Here is an 18445-nt window from a genome sequence, read left to right as displayed (position 1 = left end):
ATTTAAAATTGTATTCTGTTCCCGTATTTCGGATTCTGTATCCAGTTTGGATCCTTGATTTTTAATTCGAACCACTTTAATAAATTAGAAATGAAATGCTGTTTGAAATCCTGTTTTTTTGAAGGTTCAAATTTGTTATTCCATGTCATACAACATTTGATTAATGATTTTCGAAACTCGTATTTATTTTCAGTATTGAGACAGTACTTTTCTGATTTTTTTTTAGAAGCTCTTAAACTTAATTCTTTACCAGAATTCAATCCTTACAAAGCTTCAAAATGGCTAATCCTAATTCGAAATAATTATTTTAATTCAGATTCACAAGTCGGAATAGAAAAATGTTTACAATTTTTAATTAAGATTGAAATTCAAAATTGCTAAATTTGAATAACAGATTCAATCTTCACTTCTTTCCTCAAATTTAATATTCTATTCTAGGATTTGGATACATCTAGGATCTATTCTAGGATTAAAATTAAAATTTAGATCTCAGGATTAGAATTCAGAACCAGAATTATTATTTCAAACTCAAAAAAGCTTTATAATCAAGATAAAAATATCAAGTTTATTTCGAGGAATACCATTCACAAAAGATCAAGAAGAATAATTTTGATTGTTAATTCAGTTTAAAAATTTCATTTTTTTTTTCAAATCAAAGCCAGTTTTGACAAAAATTCAGCTGAAAATCACAAATATAAAGTTTAATTTGAGTTTATATTGCAATTTTTTTTCCTATAAAAAAACTGATTTTATTGATCTACGTGATTTGAATCATGGAATTCATATTGAAAAAATATTTGCTGATAAAGAAACATGGAATCTTTACGTAAAAAAATCTGCATGGAATTAGACTTTTTCTCGGTATATTGTTCAACAGTATTATTATATTACAGTTTTGTAAAATTCAGCTTTAAAACTATAATCTTTAATTTAGAACGAGTTTGCAAGAATCAGATTTGAACCGCAAAATGTTTATCTCTTACTTCAACTTTTGTAATGTAAAAGATTTTTTAACACCGCCGGTTGTTGTTTTCTTTTTAAGTTTATTTTTTTCGGTGATTGGCAAATCAAATAATAAGAATTTCATAACGTTAGTATTTGAATCCAAATCTACTAAAATTTGGTTCAAATCAAATAAGACAGCCGCTACGGAAATCCAGAGATAAAATCAGGCATGGCATTTGGTATGGTCGAAATAATTCCGCCAAAAGACGCAGTAAGAGTGGCTCCAGAGAGTTTCTCCGAATACCCATAATGCTGTTATTCAGTTTAAGGTCAGTTTGTAGTCTATTTTCCAGATGAGCCTAGCTGTTCGTGAATAAGATACCAGATGCTCAACTAGTATGTGTTTGTAAGACCAAGTGTAATTCTTACGGGTTGAGTTCGAATTTTATTAATTTTGAAGCAGCCCAGATCAAAACTACTGTAGGAATTTAGAGGTGACCACCGTAGAATGTTTAAAATGCAAAACTCAAGTTTATTTTCCAGCTTGAAATCAAGTTTCTTTCATTCGAAGAAAATCTAACAACAGTGTTATTGAAAAAAATTTACAGTCTTTATTTTAAACACCTTTTCTGAGCGACAAAGCAATGATTTTAGTCGATTACATTGCCTACACATTTACAATGTTACAGCTAGTATATAACGATGCACCGTCTTGTCATCCATCCCTCCATCAATGCAATGGCTTGTCGAGTCGTGGGATTCGCTAAATTTGTTCAACTGAGTAGCAGCATTCATGATTACGGAAATTAACTTATTTACAAATTTTCTGCTTATATACGCCTCATTTTTTTAGCATGTTTTAGTCGACATTTTTTTTCAGTTCTAGTTTTTTTTTTGCTTAAGCAGATTGAAATGAGTTTATGACGCGAATTTTTCCTAGTGTTCAGCTACCTGGTACAAAAATACACAATTTTTCATTATTTTATTCGTTTTATTCGTTTTAGCAGTTGCCCGCGGAAGATTCGATTACGTACCGTTTGGTTGTGTTGTTTTTTTTTTTTTTTTTAAATTAATGTTTATTTGCTTATTTTTGTCGCTTAATTGGAGTAGTGTATTTTTACCTTTTTTCTTCTAGTTGCCTGTTCTATTTCTGATGATTCGTTAGGATTTGTTTCGTTTCCACGGTTTTTTGTTCGACTTGTTGTTTCGTGGTAAAAATCACATGTGTTGATGTTAGAGTTTTTGGCATTCCAAAGGAAACGGCCAATATGTTTGTGTCCGTAGCTCGAGTCAGTGGTTTCGTTTGCTGTTTTCATTTGGTTTTTTTCTCTTCTGAATCTTACATATTACGTTTTAAACTAAATATCAAAGAGTATTTTATTCGTTAGAGACTGGAATCGATAATGAGAGAAACATTTACACAACTCTCGGCTAGAATTATTTTCAGGATTAACGATAAACTATTAAAGCTCATTACTGTGTGAGTACTATTCAACGTACTGTTGGAATTGTATAAAATTTTAACGTTTAATCTTTCTTTTATTGATCCAAAGTGTAACTAGCTAACTGTTTTTGTTGAGTTATTGACAATTTTCCTATGGAACTTTTGGTTCGTTTCTTGCGTTTTATTCATAAGAAATAAACCCCTTTTTACGGCTTTTTTTATATTGAAAAATACATACAATTAACAAATAATTCGTTAGCTACCATAGATTCGCAATAGAAGTCGTTTCAATAAAATCCGTCTTAGAAAATCATCTTTCACATAAATCTACCCACCATTTTGAGTAAAAGAAAAATTATATACATATCTTAATAAAAAGCACAGCTGGTGATTTTCCTAACTGAGAATGGAAAAATATCCAACTAACTGACAGAATTTTAACTACTTTACCTACATCAATATTATCTACAGTTTCCTCCTAATTCGAGTTAGCGATGTGCGTTTTTATCATCGGGTACAAAAATATCAAACAATTTTGCTCAATAACAATAATAGTGTTACTAATATGTAGAATGACTATGCGTTCGTATCACCTGTAAAGGTATTTGGAAAGAAATCTATTTCTTGAATCTAGAGATACCTACACAAAAGCTCAACAACCTACAAGTTCGAAACAAACTTCGACTTGAAACTTCCCAGCTTGGTTCCATTCCTTGGGAGAAGGAAAAGTGGCCCCGCCTAGAACCGCAGCTGGTACTACTTCTTCAGACGGTATCATAACAAATCCTGGTGCAGGCTATGATGATGACCCAGAAATGGCCCTGGACCACCATTCAGCAGACCTCCCTCATCCTGCAGTAGGCCCTTTTTCTCCTCGGATGGGGCTGAGGATTTCCCAGAGGCACCACCGCCACCGATAGATAGCAATAGGGGGTGGCTGAGGGCACTGCTACTGCTGCTTCCGCCACCTCCTCCTCCTGCACCGCCACCCAGGATGCTACTGCTGCCTCCACTGCCACCGCTGCTGCTGCCACCCACGCCAAGGATGCCGCCAACTCCGCTGAGAGGCAGCGTTGAGGAGTCCGAGTGCACGTTGATGCTGCCGGCGTACATCGAGTCGTACACCGGGTTGGCAAAGTGGGCCTGAAAAGAGATGGAAACAGAGACTTTCAGGACATGGTGGTTTTCGGAAAACAAATTTTTTATCAAAAATTTGAAGAAACTGGGTGCCTACGACCTCAAGGTTAACGCAAAACAACGTAAATCTGTCTTCTGTAAACACATTAACATCATTATTTTGGTAATGATCCTGAGCTGAATCTGAGTAAAACCCTAAGTCTGTACCTATTCCTGACTCTAACAGGATCAAGATCCTACACCTGACCTCGAACCAGCTCCAGATTTTGATCCTTTTTTTGATTGTAACCCGATCAGGAGAGCATATCAAAATAATAACTAAAACATTTCTCACCAAGATATTTACATCTGATTTACATTAAGTACTCTAAATTTTCGATTTTAAGTTTCTTCAATCTGAATTATATCTTATTCTGATTGACAGACTTCAATAGGGTTGAGCTCAATTTCAATGATAAAGATTTTTTTCGGATTGTCCTAAAATAAAATGATTATATCATATTTTGATACACATGCAACTTTTTCTGAAGCACGGACATCGACCTTGTTTTACAGCACTGTTTCTATTCCAGCCGTATGTGATAGAAATATTGCTATTTTTGCATCACATCGAAGTCAACGGCCCAAGCCGTGCATTAATGAGTTTTGCTCAAAAGATCCATAAAATTGAATTCAAATTTTGGGAAACCAAAAATGGAGCATGCCTTTAGCATACAATGTGGTTTATTGACATTCCATTAGAAATTTTTCTCGAAGCACTCATATCTTGATGAGTTATAATTTTGATAGGTTTTGTTCTGTCCAATATCAAACTATGCTATCTGAATGAGATATAATCTTGAAAGGAGCATATCTAAAATTGATATAATTTAGCTATGATTGCATAGATTTTTTGATATAATTTGAGATATTTTAACATCCTACGAGTACTGAATAATGACTCATTTAGATAGGAAAAAATTAGTATCAAAATATCTCATCTTGATATAATTTAGTTTTTCGCTCCTGGTCGGGAAACCCGATCATGATTCCAATCACAATCTTGATCGGGATCCTGAATACTAACTCTGAATCCTAATCCCGTACTCTGATTATGGATCACTATCTCAATCTTTGACCCTGATGTTGATGTTGATCCTGGATTAAAATCCTGGTCCCTGATTCTGAATCTCGATTTTGATCCTTGATCTAGAATAGTGGATTCCTTTTAAACTGGACTGCTATGCTGGTTCCTGAATTTTAGTCCAGGATAATGCATCTGAATCTCGAGCCCAGATTCTTATCTTGATCTCCCATCTTGGACAATTATCTCTTATTCTGGTCCCTGATGATCTCAAATCTCGATCCTGAGTCTTGATCTTTATTCAGATCCCTCATCCCGTACCTAGTTCCAGATTCAGATTTTAGACTCTTATCCCAGATGCGAGATGCTTATTCTTCGAGATTCTTATCCTGATTCTGAACCCTGATCTGATCTCGAATTCAGCTTTCGCATCCTAATCTCGGAGCACAGCTAATTATATGGGATTCTGATTCTGGAACACGATCACGAAATCTGACACTGATCATGATCCCAGATTCTGATCCTGATCCTGAATTTTAATCTCGAATTCTTAATCTTAGAATCGAATCCTGAGCCATGGACCATGATCTCGATATGGAAACTTGATCTTTAGTTCTGATAATAATCCTGTTTCTAGATCTTGATCGGTGTTTCTGATTCTGTACCTTGGTATTAAACCTGATCCACAATCTTGATCCTGAACCATGTTCGCAGATGGGGAAAATATTCTGAATCTTGTCCTGATGCTGATCATGGATTTCAATTCTCGGTATTTCGAATTTGGATCAGACTCCTTGATAAAGGATCCAATGTTATCCGTCATTCTTATCCCAATTCTGGGTCTTCACTCTAGATCCTGCATTCCGCTCTCGGTAACTTAACACGTTCGTAGCCAACTTTGCAATGCTAAAACACTAAATATCGTTTCGGCTACAAATTTCGGCTCTAAATTTTGGCTAGAGAATGAAGAAGAACATGATTATAATCCGGGAGAATTTTGAAAAAAAAATCTCCAAATTGGTTTTTTGACTATTCACGCCAAGAGTGGGTGACGCATAATATGTCTCAATGCGTCACCCACTCTTGACGATGAATGTGTTAACACAGGTCCTTGATTCTGGGGCTTATTAATATGCAAGTCGATTGACGTGACGTGAGGTGTTAATTATAGTAACCTTAGTCTAGTCCGTAAATGTCGTGTTTTGGAAGACTTCATTTTCATTTTCATTTTATTTTTTTAATAGCGTAAGATTTAACATCTTTTTTTTTGCTACATCGAGTGTTATGTGTATCATTATATGCTTCAGGTGACTTCGAGTGAACACTAAACTGGCCCAAATCAGCCGATCGTCGAAAATCTTAAACGCTGGAGGCTTAACACGTTCGTCGCCAAGCGCATTTTTGAAGTTTTACTTGCCAGGCCCATAAAAAATCCGGAGCGTGAAAGTAACGCGAGAGAGCAGTAGCTTTCCTACGCGTGCGAAACTGAGCGGCTATCTTGAGTAAGAGAGCGTCACACGTTTTTTTTTAGGTGACGGGACCCCCCTTGATATACACCCGTCACCCGAATATGGGTTCCATGGCGACGAAAATTGTTAAATTGATCATTAGCATGACAGACGATCACCTACAAATTTGAGCTCAATCGTACCATGGGAAGGAGTCGCGCAAAGAGCCTGAATTTTGAATGAGATTTTGAGAGTCTGGGAGAATCATGTAAAACTGGTAGGATTTCATCATTAACTTTTTTCATTCCCACCAAATTTCATTCGAATATCGTTTTTTCTTAAAACTTGAATTATGACGAAAATTTCATTCGAAGACCGCATCTCGATCAGAGATGCCAACTGTTTTTCAGAAAAGTCTGGAGGATTTTGAAAAAATGTCGGAAATATACGAAAGTCCAAAAAGTCGGGAAGATCCACACAAAATCTGAAAGGTTGACACCACTGATCTCGATATGAGCTATGCATGTAAGTATGAATCCTCCATCGGTTGCTGGATTCATCTTATGTCTGTGTGGTTTGGCCTAAGCAATTCGAAGGCCAAACCACACAGACGTAAGGCTTCCGACGAACGATGGTTCGTCGAGGGAAGGCATCCAACCTCCGGAAGGCTCCAAAAAAAGAACAAGAATTTAACAAACATGGCGGACTTTCCATCATTCCGATTTAAACTGACTTCAGATTTATACGATCTTTTAACTGTGCAGTTGAAATTGCGATTCGCAACATATCGTTGTAAACGACTTAAGTTAACATTTCTGATACGATTTCATGTTTACTGGGTAATCGTTTTTTTTAATCTTCTTAATTCGAAATTTTATGCTTTACTTCATGAAATGGTCTAGCTGAAAAATTCACTTTCTATTCTAGAAGTATTTCGATTTGAATTTCAATTTCTTTATATAAAAATGAACTTGGTTGATAAGAAAAATACTTTTCTTATGCTCAAAAGAATTCGTAGTTGGTCCTGTCGTCATCCAACCAGTAGGATGATCTTTTATTTGCTCTGCTATTAGGTTATGGGCCTTGACAACGTTTGACCTGGAAGTTGGCAGTTTCAAGATGTTTTGACCCGGAGCCAAACCTGCGATAGGATGGATCCGAAGAACTCTGTGAACCTCAACAATACGAATTTCGTATCCTGGAATATACGAACTGAAGCGCTGCTGATCCGGGTCAGATTTTGGACCTACGCCAGATCACACTCCACTTGAACTAACCTCTTCGCTCGTTGCGCCTCTGCTCGTCTCGTTCCTACCGGATTGGCAGCGAACACCTGTTTCGCAGGAACGTCATTCTCGCAACATGTCCTGCCCAGCGTATCTGGCCAGAGTTCACCACGCAGGCCCTACCTGTCTACCTATCTAAGGGTCCGGCGCCGATTGACCGACGCATAGGGCTGAGATAAAAGATCTCCACTGCTGGTGAGCCAGCGTCTTCACTTGCTGCCAGCCAAGGTTCTCGTCAACTATGCGGATTTCAGCAGCTAGACTACGCCGCCAAGAGCTTCTGGGCCTGCCTCTTCTTCGATGCTCATCTGGATTCCAGTCAATCTCTTCGCAGCGTGTGCCCACTCCATCTCCACTTACGTTCCGGGATCTCGATTACTAGCACTTTTTGATGACACCGGCGATGAAGTTCCACGTTTGAGATTCAGTTGCCAGGCCACCAAGCGCGTATTATGTTCCGCAGGCATCGATTCACAAAAACTTGTAGTTTGCGCGTCGCCACCGCATATATGCACCAAGTTTCACATCCGTTCAACAATACGGATTTGACGTTTGAGTTAAAGATTCGGACTTTAGTTCGTAGAGAGATCTCAGGCGTAATCTGGCTACCAAGCACTTCACATTCTTAACCTGTTGTCCGGCTACCACGAAATTGGAACGATTTTCTGTGTTGATCTCCATCAACTTGGTCTTTCCGACATTAATTTTGAGACCTGCTGCCTTGGGGATTTTTCGGTGAGGTCGTCGAGTTGGCTCTGCATGTCCACGCTGGTCCTCCTCCAGCAATATTCAAGTCTCGTTCATTCTAATGAGCGTTGTGTACAGCTTACACTTCGTGCGAGAGCTAAGTCGTCTCGACCGCAATAGCTTGTAGTACGACTTTTGTTGATCATTCGCCACCGGATCTCACGGCTGGTGTCATTGTCTGCAGTCACCAGTGAGTCGATATAGACAAAGTCTTCGACTATATTCAGCTCATCGCGATTGATCGTGACCTATTACTGGATTAGCGGGCTCGGTCAGTCTCGGATCCGCAGGCCAGAATACACTTCGTCTTGGACGTATTAATCATAAACCCAATCCTTCCTGCTTCACGTTTTAATTTGCAGTAGATCTCCTCCACCGCCGCAGATGATATTTCGAAAATGGAAGATCTCTACACGAAGCTGTGCAGAGCAGGAAAGGACTTGGGAGAATATACCATGGTGGCCTTTGCCCTGCGAGGATTACTCGAATCGTTCAACGCACTAATAAAGGGTGATAAGGTCAAAATTTGGTCAATATCAACTTGACGTATTTCTTTCAATTTTGCGTTTAAAAAACCTGAACACCCCTCATTTTGAAGGTGTGTATGTGTAGAATGTTGCTCCTATTTTTAATTTGGAATTCACTCTTCAGTTGCCAAAATGGCGCCCAAGGAAGAAGAGCAGCGTATCAAAATTTTGCTCGCACATCGCGAAAATCCGAGCTACTCGCAGATAAAGTTGGCAAAATCGCTAAAAGTTGCCAAATCAACCGTTACAAATGTAATTTAAGTGTTTGGGGAACGTTTGTCGACAGCCAGGAAGTCTGGATCGGGGGGAAATCGAAAACCGGAAGCCGCTGTGACAAAAAGGAGGTCCCGGTAGTTTCAAGCGAAACCCTAACCTCTCTCTGGTGGTCTGGGTGTATCGTCTACAACCGTGCATCGAGCCAAAAAACGAGCCGGACTATCGACTTACAAGAAGGTAGTGACTCCAAATCACGATGATAAACAAAATACGACGATGCTGACGAAGTTTGACTGCGTGGTAATGGACGACGAAACCTACGTCAAAGCCGACTACAAGCAGCTTCCGGGACAGGAGTTTTATACGGCAAAAGGAAGGGGAAAGGTAGCAAATACATTCAAGCACATGAAACTGTCATAGTTCGCGAAGAAATATCTGGTTTGGCAAGCCATCTGTACCTGTGGCTTGAAAAGCAGCATTTTCATAGCTTCCGGGACTGTCAACAAAGAAATTTACGTGAAAGAGGGTTTGAATAAACGTCTGCTGCCTTTCCTGAAGAAACACGGTTGTTCCGTACTGTTTTGGCCGGATTTGGCATCTTTCCATTACGGTAAAAAGGCCATGGAGTGCAGGTGGTTCCCAAGGACAAGAACCCTCCCAACACACCAGGGCTCCGCCCAATTGAGATAAACTGGGCTATTGTCAAGCGGAACCTAAAGAAGACCAAAAAACTGCTAAGGACGAGCAGCAGGCAAACTGGCTTTCTGCGGCGAAGAAGGTGGACAAGGTGGCTGTACAAAATCTGATGGCAGGGGTTAAGCGTAAGGCCCGGCAATTCGGATTTGGAAAAGCGGAAGCCTAGCTGAACATTTTTCCTGAATTTTATACTAATTGAACTTGAAAAAGAAGATTAATTTGAGTTTTTAAATAAACGATTTCACCGATTTACACGCGTTTTCCCTTGATCAAATGTTGACCGTATCACCCTTTACTGAACTCTGATCCAGAAAGCTGAAGCCGATCCTGAATTCTGAGTATAATCCTGAATCCAAAACCAGATTTTAGACTTATCCCGGATTCCGAATCCTTTATTTTGAGCATTTAGATTGATTTTCATCCCAATCCTGAGTCTTGATTTATGATCCTGCATTCCGCTCTCGGTGCATGACGCTGAATACTGATACTGAACCCGGGCTTCGGATACAGGATCCTGATTTCGGATTCTACCTAAATTTTATCTTTCATTGAAAATCTTTAAATTGCTAAACCTTTGCAAGAATTGATTCTTCGGACGCACAAGGCCAAATGAATTGTCTTTGTTCTTTGTACCTATCAAGAAATGTTATAGATTTGAGGGCCAAATCCTAGTTCTGCAATTCGCCTAAAATTGCTTTACGCCTTGCTATTTTCTTGCTTGCAATATGTACATACACATATGTATTTAGTGCAGCATCCATCAGAAAACCTGGAATGAGGTTTTGTCAAAGCCTATAGGCCGTCTGTTTAATATCTCTTTCAATTTTTCAAATATTAGGACAAGATTGGTATCAGAAACACGGAGCTTTAGTTGGAGATAGGGGATCAGAGTGTACAAGGGAGAAATCGTACTGAAAATTTATCGCAACAACTTAACAGAGTGTATATGGATTTTAACAGAAGATAAAAAGATAAATAGGAGCGTGCCGCGAGGATTTTACTGGCTCACGCAATATTTGGATTCCATCGGACCGAACTGAACCCCAAGAAAAAAAATTGAGTTAGCTATTGCAGCGGATGCAAAACATATTAAACTACCTACCCATTTATCCAACTTTTAAGATTTCATTGAAAATGTTCAATGTTGCAGGCAGTGGGAATGTCAATGGCTAACGCGTTGTGCCAAAGTGAACTGAGAGATTTGGCTCACTGTATCGGGCCAATTTTGATCAAACATGACAGCCCACAGTAGGCGTAGTTCCCGGAAATCTCACGAGAAGTCGAAAAATGTAGCCTGTCATCAAGATTTTCGGTGGAAAAAAATCATTTCCACTCTAAACAAGTTGCAGTGAAAAGTGGCAGAGTGCCTTGCCGACATTACTTTTCCGAGCAAAACTGGTCACACGCATCGGGAAGAGCCGAAGGTATGCCAGCCAATCTAACCCGATGCCCCGACAGAGAAAAAAACCAACGCATTCCGGAAAGCAAAAGGGTCGCGCAGACGGCGTTTTCTTTACACCGCTCGAAGCATCGCTCTCTGGAACGTTTAATTTTCCCCGGATTGATCTATTTTCCGCACCGAAACGTTCGCCGGAAGGTTTCTGCTCGAAACAAAACCAGTAGTTGCGGGTGCGAGATCCGCATTATTTCACACTGTATCCATTCGAAGAAAATCACGACAGCAGAACCGAGCTAGCCGGAAAATCCGTCGCCGCAGCAGCTTGATCAGAAGTCGGTCAGTCAGGAGCAAGGTGAATCCAGAAATTCGACAGGACCCCGAAAAAGGATCTCAACAACAACAGGTTATGCTTATATCACCGCAAGGTTCGCCGGCTGGAGTCGGCAACAGAATGCTTTGGAATTTCATGTATAATGAGGTGTTAATGATCACCGATGAAACAATCGAGGCACCTGGATGGAAGGAGTCGAGCTTCAGATAGCACACCATAAAAACGTAGTTCTGCTCGTGACCAACAAAAAGGGTTGTGCTGCATATGGAGTTTACTGTTGGAGGACACACCACATCTTCGACGTAGCAGCTGCAATACCTTGGATTAATGGTCGACCATAGCTTAAGTGTTAGTGCACATGTCAAAAACTGTTGAGATAGTGCGTTGAAAGTCTTCGAATCGTTGGCCTGCAGAACTGACATAGTCCAAAGAGAAGCAAAAGAGGTCTCCTTGCGAACGTTGTACTCTCAAAACTACGATACGGAGGAGTGGCCTGGAGCTATGTCCTAAAAGTATAGTGCATCAGATCGAAATAAGGGAGTACACAACGGTTGACAGCCATGCGAGTTTTCTGCGCATACAGGATCATCTCAACAGATGCAGCTTTTGTCATTGCGGGCTTGATTCTCATCGACATCACTCTGGTAAAGGATAAAGAGTGTTACGTAGCTAGAGCAATTTGAGGGGTGCGTAATGCTCAACAAACAGCGTAAATACTGAAATGGAAGGGGCAATGGGAGGCATGAAACAACCCTACCCCTACTTCTATAAACCTTTCAAGATTTCATCAAAGATTGACGAAAAAATATTTTTTCCTCGAACAGTATTTGGACGGGGAATACGGGAAACATCTCCTCAACAATTTTAATGAATACCAACCTTGTCATCCTCGTGTATAAAAGCAGGAACTTCCTCCGTATCTCCCAAATACATGGGATTCGTGATCTCCACATTTTCCGTCAGCCGCGCATGCGAAAACGGTTGTCCACCCCTCCGTTTCCTAGAAATACATAGGAAACGCAATATTAGCAATCAATCACAACTAGCGAATGACTGAATATTAGATACTTACTTCAGTCCATAGAGAGCCCCTCCAAAACCGGCCACTCCAATCAATATCACAAATAGCACCACCGCCAGCACCGAGAGTGTATAACCGGCTCGATCTCGACTCTCCAGTTCAGATAAGGAAATCTGCTTCAAACAGCTACTGAGCGTGCCGTCTTCGCACCTGTAAAATACATTTTTTTCAATTCAAACGTCCTTCTTTTGGTTACATTCGGATGGTCTTACATGCACTCATTGATGAAACTGTCGGCCACACAGGTACCGCAATCGTCGACGCAGTTCGGTGGCCGCTCGCACTGATCCCCGGTCCATTCACCGACGCACACGCACGACGGCACGTACGTTACGTTGGCGCTCGAGATGACCTGCAGCTGACAGATGCCGTCGTTTTTGCAGTGGTTGGTGCAAGGATTCGGATAGCTCACGTAGTTCTCGCAGTGCTTGCCGGCATACTGATTGGTGCAGTTGCAGATCGGCTTGCCCTGCACCTTCAGGCAGTGTCCGGTGTTGCTGCACACGAAGTCTTCACATGCAGTGGGCGGAGAAGGAGAAGGCGAAGGACGTATCGGAGGGCAGTCTAGGAAGAAAAATGTTAGGGTTTAAGATTATTTTATGATATGCATAGAAAGGAATGCTCCAAGAAACTTACAAGATGGTCGATTCTCTAGACTGTCACACAGATCGGTTTCGCAATACGGTCCACTGTATCCGATACGGCAATGGCAGTAGGGATTCTTGTCCCGAACACATTCGCCACCGTTCAAGCACAGCTGGAAACAGTCTCGGTTTTCGCATCGCTCCCCAAATGTTCCCTGAGGACAGCTGCACTTCGCCGATCCATGTTCGATTATGCATTGTCCTCCATTGTCGCAGTACCCAATACAGATGTCCAGCTCACAGGTCCTACCGCTAAATCCATCCGGGCATTCGCACTGACTCTTATCGCTAGCAGTCTTCCGACAGACGCCTTTGTTTTCGCATCGCAAATCCGAACAGTGCTGACACTGATGACCGAGGAATTCAAACGGACAGTGACAGCTTCGGGTTCCATCGTTTGCAATCGAACAGTTCCCCCCATTGTGACAGTAACCTTGACAAGCTCCCGTCGACAGTTCGCATTGTTCTCCGGTCCATTGCGGTAAACAGGAGCACTTGCGGACATTGTTTACAATGTAGCAGGCGCCACGATTCTTACAATATCCGGAACAGATGTAGTGCTCGCAGTACTGCCCGCTGTAGAGAGCCGGACAGCTGCACCTGGGAACTCCTTGCTCCACGACGCACGTTCCCATGTTGCACGGAAGCTTGCACTCGACCTTAGCTTCGTCGTCACATTTGATGATTTCTCCTCCCTGATCCAGGGTAGGGCTTTTCTTGCTATCGGCACACAGACAGCGACGTCCCTTAGGGTTTTCCGTCGAGAGCAGACAGACCGTCGTCTCGTGGCAGGGATAGAGTAGACATGGGTTGGACACTGTGGATGAAATAAGAAAAATAACAAAGTAAATTTGTCTGATCGATGTCTTGTCTACGGTACTATATTTTTTCATTGAGAAGCATTGAATTGGCTTCGTTCAAGATGTTTATGACCGAGTATCGCGTATATATGAATATGAAAGTAGGAAAGTTGGAAATTTGATTGTTCATGCCAAATGACTTGGAAATACACAAAACATCCAGATGAAATTTTATTTTGGAAAAATATAAAAAATTAACAAAAATGACAAAAATGACAAAAATGACAAAAATGACAGAAAATGACTAAAATGACAAAAATGACAAAAATGACAAAAATTACAAAAATTACAAAAATTACAAAAATTACAAAAATAACAAAAATTACAAAAATTACAAAAATTACAAAAATTACAAAAATTACAAAAATTACAAAAATTACAAAAATTACAAAATTACAAAAATTAAAAAATTGCAAACATTACAAAATTACAAAAATTACAAAAATTACAAAAATTACAAAAATTACAAAAATTACAAAAATTACAAAAATTACAAAAATTACAAAAATTACAAAAATTACAAAAATTACAAAAATTACAAAAATTAAAAAATTACAAAAATTACAAAAATTACAAAAATTACAAAAATTACAAAAATTACAAAAAATTACAAAAATGACAAAAATTACAAAAATTACAAAAATTACAAAAATTACAAAAATTACAAAAATAACAAAAATTACAAAAATTACAAAAATGACAAAAATAACAAAAATTACAAAAATTACAAAAATAACAAAAATTTCAAACATGACAATAATTACAAAATCAACAAAAATGACAAAAATGACAAAAATGACAAAAATGACAAAAATGACAAAAATGACAAAAATGACAAAAATGACAAAAATGACAAAAATGACAAAAATGACAAAAATGACAAAAATGACAAAAATGACAAAAATGACAAAAATGACAAAAATGACAAAAATGACAAAAATGACAAAAATGACAAAAATGACAAAAATGACAAAAATGACAAAAATGACAAAAATGACAAAAATGACAAAAATGACAAAAATGACAAAAATGACAAAAATGACAAAAATGACAAAAATGACAAAAATGACAAAAATGACAAAATGACAAAAATGACAAAAATGACAAAAATGACAAAAATGACAAAAATGACAAAAATGACAAAATGACAAAAATGACAAAAATGACAAAAATGACAAAAATGACAAAAATGACAAAAATGACAAAAATGACAAAAATGACAAAAATGACAAAAATGACAAAAATGACAAAAATGACAAAAATTACAAAAATGACAAAAATGACAAAAATGACAAAAATGATAAAAATGACAAAAATGACAAAAATGACAAAAATGACAAAAATGACAAAAATGACAAAAATGACAAAAATGACAAAAATGACAAAAATAACAAAAATGACAAAAATGTAATTTGGCTATTTTTTGTCATTTTTGTAATTTTTGTAATTTTTGTAATTTTTGTAATTTTTGTAATTGTTGTAATTTTTGTAATTTTTGTAATTTTTGTAATTTTTGTAATTTTTGTAATTTTTGTAATTTTTGTAATTTTTGTAATTTTTGTAATTTTTGTAATTTTTGTAATTTTTGTAATTTTTGCAATTTTTGTAATTTTTGTAATTTTTGTAATTTTTGTATTTTTTGTAATTTTTGTTATTTTTGTAATTTTTGTAATTTTTGTAATTTTTGTAATTTTTGTCATTTTTGTAATTTTTGTATTTTTTGTTGTTTTTGTAATTTTTGTAATTTTTGTAATTTTTGTAATTTTTGTAATTTTTGTAATTTTTGTAATTTTTGTAATTTTTGTAATTTTTGTAATTTTTGTAATTTTTGTAATTTTTGTAATTTTTGTAATTTTTGTAATTTTTGTAATTTTTGTAATTTTTGTAATTTTTGTAATTTTTGTAATTTTTGTAATTTTTGGAATTTTTGTAATTTTTGTAATTTTTGTAATTTTTGTAATTTTTGTAATTTTTGTAATTTTTGTAATTTTTGTAATTTTTGTAATTTTTGTAATTTTTGTAATTTTTGTAATTTTTGTAATTTTTGTAATTTTTGTAATTTTTGTAATTTTTGTAATTTTTGTAATTTTTGTAATTTTTGTAATTTTTGTTATTTTTGTAATTTTTGTAATTTTTGTAATTTTAGTAATTTTTGTAATTTTAGAAATTTTTGTAATTTTTGTAATTTTTGTAATTTTTGAAATTTTTGTAATTTTTGTAATTTTTGTAATTTTTGTAATTTTTGTAATTTTTGTAATTTTTGTAATTTTTGTAATTTTTGTAATTTTTGTCATTTTTGTAATTTTTGTAATTTTTGCAATTTTTGTAATTTTTGTAATTTTTGTAATTTTTGTAATTTTTGTAATTTTTGTAATTTTTGTTATTTTTGTAATTTTTGTAATTTTTGTAATTTTTGTAATTTTTGTAATTTTAGTAATTTTTGTATTTTATGTAATTTTTGTAATTTTTGTAATTTTTGTAATTTTTGTAATTTTTGTAATTTTTGTAATTTTTGTAATTTTTGTAATTTTTGTAATTTTTGTAATTTTTGTAATTTTTGTAATTTTTGTAATTTTTGTAATTTTTGTAATTTTTGTAATTTTTGTAATTTTTGTAATTTTTGTAATTTTTGTAATTTTTGTAATTTGTGTAATTTTTGTAATTTTTGTAATTTTTGTAATTTTTGTAATTTTTGTAATTTTTGTAATTTTTGTAATTTTTGTAATTTTTGTAATTTTTGTAATTTTTGTAATTTTTGTAATTTTTGTAATTTTTGTAATTTTTGTAATTTTTGTAATTTTTGTAATTTTTGTTATTTTTAGTAATTTTTGTAATTTCTGTAATTTTTGTAATTTTTGTAATTTTTGTAATTTTTGTAATTTTTGTAATTTTAGTAATTTTTGTAATTTTTGTAATTTTTGTAATTTTTGTAATTTTTGTAATTTTTGTAATTTTTATAATTTTTGTAATTTTTGTAATTTTTGTAATTTTTGTAATTTTTGTAATTTTTGTAATTTTTGTAATTTTTGTAATTTTTGTAATTTTTTAATTTTTGTAATTGTTGTATTTTGGGTCATTTTTGTAATTTTTGTTATTTTTGTCATTTTTTGTAATTTTTGTCATTTTTGTAATGTTTGTCATTTTTGTAATTTTTGTAATTTTTGTCATTTTTGTAATTTTTGTAATTTTTGTAATTTTTGTAATTTTTGTCATTTTTGTCATTTTTGTCATTTTTGTCATTTTTGTCATTTTTGTCATTTTTGTCATTTTTGTCATTTTTGTCATTTTTGTCATTTTTGTCATTTTTGTCATTTTTGTCATTTTTGTCATTTTTGTCATTTCTGTCATTTTTGTCATTTTTGTCATTTTTGTCATTTTTGTCATTTCTGTCATTTCTGTCATTTTTGTCATTTTTGTCATTTTTGTCATTTTTGTTATTTTTGTCATTTTTGTCATTTTTGTCATTTTTGTCATTTTTGTCATTTTTGTCATTTTTGTCATTTTTGTCATTTTTGTCATTTTTGTCATTTTTGTCATTTTTGTCATTTTTGTCATTTTTGTCATTTTTGTCATTTTTGTCATTTTTGTCATTTTTGTCATTTTTGTCATTTTTGTCATTTTTGTCATTTTTGTCATTTTTGTCATTTTTGTCATTTTTGTCATTTTTGTCATTTTTGTCATTTTTGTCATTTTTGTCATTTTTGTCATTTTTGTCATTTTTGTCATTTTTGTCATTTTTGTCATTTTTGTCATTTTTGTCATTTTTGTCATTTTTGTCATTTTTGTCATTTTTGTCATTTTTGTCATTTTTGTCATTTTTGTCATTTTTGTCATTTTTGTCATTTTTGTCATTTTTGTCATTTTTGTCATTTTTGTCATTTTTGTCATTTTTGTCATTTTTGTCATTTTTGTCATTTTTGTCATTTTTGTCATTTTTGTCATTTTTGTCATTTTTGTCATTTTTGTCATTTTTGTCATTTTTGTCATTTTTGTCATTTTTGTCATTTTTGTCATTTTTGTCATTTTTGTCATTTTTGTCATTTTTGTCATTTTTGTCATTTATGTCATTTTTGTCATTTTTGTCATTTTTGTCATTTCTGTCATTTTTGTCATTTTTGTCATTTTTGGCATTTTTGTCATTTTTGTCATTTTTGTCACCGATTGTTCTTTTAATTAGATTTTCTTAATTTAGACAAATGTTCCCTCATTTCTTATCAAGATCTTTAGAAGACCTGAGCTACGACAAAAAAGTTATAAAGGTAACAATGAAGGTGTTTCCATTTCACTTCTTTACTTACATTTATTCCCCTTAATGTCTTGCTTAATTTGGAAAAACAAGAAATATACAACGCTCAACTTTGAGATTGGCATAGATACAAGATACATTTTTGTCGTAACTCGTATCATCTCACGGCCTTCAAAGGAAATGTTTGAAATTATGTTTAAATTAAGAAAACCAAAATAATTCGGTGTACGTTCTAGAAAATTAATGCTAAAAATCTGGATCTAGCTGCTTCGCTAAAACATATGAATTCAAATGTCTATACAAACTTGAGGGTCGTTAGGCGACCCTTTTAGTTGAACAAATGAGGTTCAATTTAGTATAGGGCCTTCTGGCAAG

General features: G+C 35.3%; 1 protein-coding gene across 1 annotated transcript in view; it reads right to left on the bottom strand.

The window, feature by feature from the left end:
- Window positions 1–1533: 1533 nt before the first annotated feature.
- The window catches only part of LOC129743200 (low-density lipoprotein receptor-related protein 1), a 108760-nt gene continuing 91848 nt past the window's right edge, over window positions 1534–18445 (bottom strand). Inside the window, exons 12-16 of the mRNA XM_055735175.1 lie at window positions 12957–13781; window positions 12533–12884; window positions 12312–12470; window positions 12119–12239; window positions 1534–3532 (exon numbers count right to left, since the gene is read on the bottom strand). Of these exons, the coding sequence (XP_055591150.1) occupies window positions 3164–3532; window positions 12119–12239; window positions 12312–12470; window positions 12533–12884; window positions 12957–13781 (1826 nt within the window). The 3' untranslated portion in view covers window positions 1534–3163. The remainder of the gene's footprint in view (window positions 3533–12118; window positions 12240–12311; window positions 12471–12532; window positions 12885–12956; window positions 13782–18445) is intronic.

This window comes from Uranotaenia lowii, chromosome 2 (genome assembly GCF_029784155.1).
Source record: "Uranotaenia lowii strain MFRU-FL chromosome 2, ASM2978415v1, whole genome shotgun sequence".
In the NCBI taxonomy this organism is placed as follows: Eukaryota; Metazoa; Arthropoda; class Insecta; order Diptera; family Culicidae; genus Uranotaenia; species Uranotaenia lowii.
Note: the sequence above shows the minus strand (reverse complement) of the source record. Positions and strands in the feature narration are given on the sequence as shown.